This window comes from Oncorhynchus mykiss, chromosome 16, assembly GCF_013265735.2.
Source record: "Oncorhynchus mykiss isolate Arlee chromosome 16, USDA_OmykA_1.1, whole genome shotgun sequence".
NCBI classification, from domain to species: Eukaryota; Metazoa; Chordata; class Actinopteri; order Salmoniformes; family Salmonidae; genus Oncorhynchus; species Oncorhynchus mykiss.
In genome coordinates this window covers 31,304,854-31,309,481 of record NC_048580.1, presented here as the reverse complement: position 1 = coordinate 31,309,481, position 4,628 = coordinate 31,304,854, and the positions used below count along the sequence as shown (strand labels likewise).

Genomic DNA, 4,628 nt, shown 5'->3' with positions numbered 1-4,628 from the left:
TCCACATCGACTCTAGGACACAGAGATAGAAGGCAGGTATGTAATTTGATCCAAATACATTTGTTGTTTCTAATACTGCATGCACATATATTTTATATAAATCATTTTATTGACAAAGATGTTTACAATCATCATTATTGATCATAAACTGTCAATAGCTATGTTTCCATTAACTTGTCCGGCGATTTTCTGTCGACACGTAGAAAGTTTGCATAGAAAATGGATGCGTTTCCAGCTGTGTCAATAAAAACAGTTGGATGTAGTGAAGTTACACCACCAAAAACACTTTTCTGCAAAAGCCTGTCAAATAAAAATGTAGTGGTTGAAATATTTCCATTACCAATTTAGGCAAATTGCGCATTAATAAATTGGCGACAGCCTGTATGCCCTCCCACCTATCTGTTTCATGTCTCAAGTAGCCTGCGAAAGCCAGCATGGACAGAATGCAATAATTTACAAATATACCTTCAAGAATTTCAGGAATTTTGAAAGTCAGGACAATCCTTTTCTTGCAAAGAAACATTATTTATATACTTGAAAAAAAATTGATTTTGCAAGCAGTTGTCACGTTCTGACCCTAGTATTTGTGTTAATTGTTTGTTTTAGTTGGTCAGGACTCGAGTTGGGTGGGCATTCTATGTTTTGTGTGTCTAGGTTGTTTTTCTGTGTTCGGCCTAGTATGGTTCTCAATCAGAGGCAGGTGTCGTTAGTTGTCTCTGATTGAGAATCATACTTAGGTAGCCTGGGTTTCACTGTTGTTTTGTGGGTGATTGTTTCCGTGTCTGTGTTTTACACCACACGTCGGTTATTCACGTTACGTTTAATGTTTTTGTATGGAGTGTAGAGTTTATTGTTTTTGCATGGAGTGTAGAGTTTATTGTTTTTGCATGGAGTGTAGAGTTTATTGTTTTTGCATGGAGTGTTCAGTTTATGTGTTTAAATAAATACCATGGACACTTACCACGCCGCATATTGGGCTTCCGATCCTTCTCGCCTCTCCTTTTCAGACAAAGAGGAGGAAAGCCATTACAGCAGTAGACATTTAGTAAATGTGAAGTGGCGCTTTATAATTACGTATACCTTCAAAATGATTCATTCGGCAATCATCAGTTATTCGAAAAACACAGTTGCCATCATTTGTCGCAATAAAGTTCTACTAAAGAAAAATCCATCCCTGTTGAACAGATACAAATGTTATCAATCTTTAGAACATTTATCCTATATCTGCCGTTTCCATTACACATGTCTTTTTGGGTCAATGGAAACCTGCCTACTGTTCATGTGAGAGCCACTGCAGTAAATGGCAACCTGGTCTCAGAGCATTTCATATTATTCTGTATGTATATCCGGAACATTCAATTTAGTATGATATGTTTCGAATGGCGTGGTATGTATTAATTTGTGGATGTCCATTATCTATTTCGTATGACATGTTACGAATTACAATTGTGTTATATATTACAAATTTTCAAAATGTATGATATGTTACGAATTCTAGCTAGGTGGCTAACGTTAGCTAGCTAGTTCAATTTAGCTAGGCTAGGGGTTAGGGTTAAGTTTAGGAGTTATGTGAAAGGGTTAAGGTTAGTGGAAGGGTTAGCTAAAAGGGTTAAGTTTAGGGTTAAGAGATGGGTTAGCTAACATGCAAAGTAGCTAAAAAGTAGGAAGTAGTTGACAAGTTGCTAATTAGTTAAAATGCTAAAACTGTCTGTGATGAGATTTCAAACTCTCAACCTTTCAGTTGCTAGATGTTTGCATTATACGCCAACCCATCCACCCTACTTTTGTTTTTGCCTTAAGTAACCATCTGTCTTATTTAACCATACCAAACGTAACATATCATACTCATTTGATTGATTTGATTTACATTTACTATGTTACATTTAGTCTATGAAACCAGGCTTTAAATGTTGGTAATTGTCCTCTCTCTCACCCAGAGTGATGGATCTGCTGAGCAGGACAGACCCAAGCAAAGTGAACCTGGATGAGCCTAAAGCTGACCAAATTCTCACCCTCACCAACAATATGCTGCTACTCATCCACTCCCAGACCCCCATTACCAAGAGACTCATCAAGAGCTGTGAGTACCCTTAGTATTCCATGACATCTTTTCAATTTTATGATTTAAATCTCAAAATGCTATGATGTCACTAGGCAGGTTTCCATTGACACAGGTTTTTTCAACAAAAGCAATGTCGCAAAACAAATCTTTGCAACATGTGTAATGTAAACGGCAGATATAGGAGACATTTTCTAAAGATACAACATTTGTATCCATTCGACAGGGGGGATTTTTATTTTGTCTAAGTTTCTTTATTGCGACAAATAATGATTGAAACAGTTTTTCAAATAAATGATGATTGCCAAATAATTTTTAAGGTATTCGGAATACATGATACCATCATGTAATTATAAAGATCCACTCCACATTTCATTCTAAATGTATACTGCTGTAAACTATTAAAAAATATATATGTTTCTTTGCAGGACAAGGATTGTCCTGACTTTCAATAATATCTGAATTACTTCTTCTTGCTTTTCTTGTTGGAAGCAAGTTTCATGATCCAATTATTTCAGATCTACAGGAGTGCAAGTTTCACCATGGCACGGACCGTGACGATACGTTGGCACATGAGAATTATTAGAATATGTCAAATGTGGCTTTCGTGGGGGGGGGGGGGGGGGGTGACATCATTACATCCAGCTGTTTTTATTGACACAAGATAGTTCAATGGAAATGCACCGTAGCAGGCAATTGTTGCATCTATTTTCAATGCAATCTTTCTAAATGTCAAAAAAAAAAGTTACTGGACAGGTTAATGGAAACATAGCTAAGTACAACTGGAAGTGGAGAGATAGGCAGGATTTTTTGTACCATGGATCCTCTACACCTAGTGGTCTATCTGAATACTGTATAAATTATAAAACAATTCAAAAAGTGTATTTCATTATGGATACATTTCTTACATCTATAATTTATAAGTGAAGGTAAGCCGTTATAACATACAGCATGTTTTTGTACTTAAAAACATGCTGCATGTTATTAAAACTTATGCCTTGAAAGTGGTTATGCCTTGAAACATCCAGCCAATTATAATATAGTATTTTAAATATAGTATTTTCTCATGGGAAAATTACACCTCTGTCAACAGATTCTACAGAGGTGTCCCTGGACCCAGAGACAGCACACCCCAAGCTGGTAATTTCCCTGCACGGTGACAGTGTCACCTACACAGACACCTGGCAGGAACTACCAGAGCTCCCAGGACGCTTTGACACCACCCTCAACGTGATCAGCCTGCAGGGCTTCAGCTCCGGGCGTCACTACTGGGAGATAGATGTGGCTGGGAAGACTTACTGGGAGCTGGGCCTCACCTACCCCACCATCTCCCGCAAGGGACGGGCCGAGGACTGCTGGCTGGGTCGCGGCTCTGACTCCTGGGCCATGGAATTCTTTGACGGGGAGTACACAGCCTGGCATGGTGGGGTGCCCCACCAGCTGCCTGTCACGAAACACTTAAGCCGTATTGGGGTCCTGTGTAGTTTCCCAGCGGGCCTAGTGTCTTTCCTGGGGGCGGACAGCATGACCCCTCTGTTCTCGTTTTGTGTGGGGGCGTTCAAGGACTGTCTCCACCTGGCATTGTGCCCAGGTCACGACCACAACGGTACGAACGCCAAACCAATTTTGATCTGTAACGCACCTCCAACTCCTAGTTCTATCCAGAATGCCCAAGAATGCTGACTCTGCTCCTTATGATACTCAAAGGGGATGATTCCCTTTTTAAGCGATTTTCTCTCAACACGTATTCTGACCTTGAACTTAGGCATGAGAATAGCACACTATTCACCTGCTTTTCTTTTTGGGTGGATATCTAATATCTAATGAAGGTGTGGCAGAGGTGTCTATAGATATGCCATATTCTCACATCGAATTAATGTCCTAATAATTCAGCCACCTTTACGCAAGAGGAAAAAGTATCTACTTAATATTTTCCGATTGAAATAACATCATTCTCCATGCAGTGTAATTTACAATTTCATGAGAGCTATTGAAAAGAGCTAGGTAAATTAGTAATCCATTTGGATAAGGGGATTGTAAATATTAATGCTACTTGTTTTAGATATATTTTATCTTATAATCACTGGAGACAATTGTGAAACCAGTCATATGGCAACAAAATTAAGCATATCGATATATCAACTTTGTCACATTAAAGAGTATGAAATGCATTATGCAGAATTTTAATTGTACAGCCTTTTAACTTGCAGGGATGGGCCCTCTTGAATATCTTAATTATAGGCTACCCCAACTTTCTCTGTTTCCTATTTCTATTGTGTTAAATATTAGCCACTATCAGTATTGACAGTCATTAGGCTTAATAACAACACATCTGCCATTCTGCCCTCGAGCAAGGCAGTTAACCCCCAACAACAATTGCTCCCCGGGTGCCGATGATGTCGTTTAACCTTTCTAAGATATTGGTTCCCATTTGGGACTCTACCCTCCCACGTTCAGATGGAACGGTGGCGCATGGAACGCAAAAATATTCTTAGAAATATTTAACCTCCACACATTAACAAGTCCAATAGCTCAAATGAAAGATAAACACCTTGTTCATCTAGCCAGC

The 4,628-nt window shown here is 39.0% G+C and overlaps 1 protein-coding gene across 1 annotated transcript; it reads left to right on the top strand.

Annotated features, from left to right (window-relative positions):
- Positions 1-1,940: 1,940 nt before the first annotated feature.
- LOC110491810 (zinc-binding protein A33-like) lies at positions 1,941-4,399 on the top strand. The gene is made up of 2 exons (XM_021565590.2): positions 1,941-2,080; positions 3,153-4,399. Exons 1-2 carry the CDS (start codon positions 1,942-1,944, stop codon positions 3,740-3,742), a joined length of 729 nt encoding a protein of 242 aa, XP_021421265.2. The 5' UTR covers position 1,941; the 3' UTR covers positions 3,743-4,399.
- The last annotated feature ends 229 nt before the right edge of the window (positions 4,400-4,628 follow it).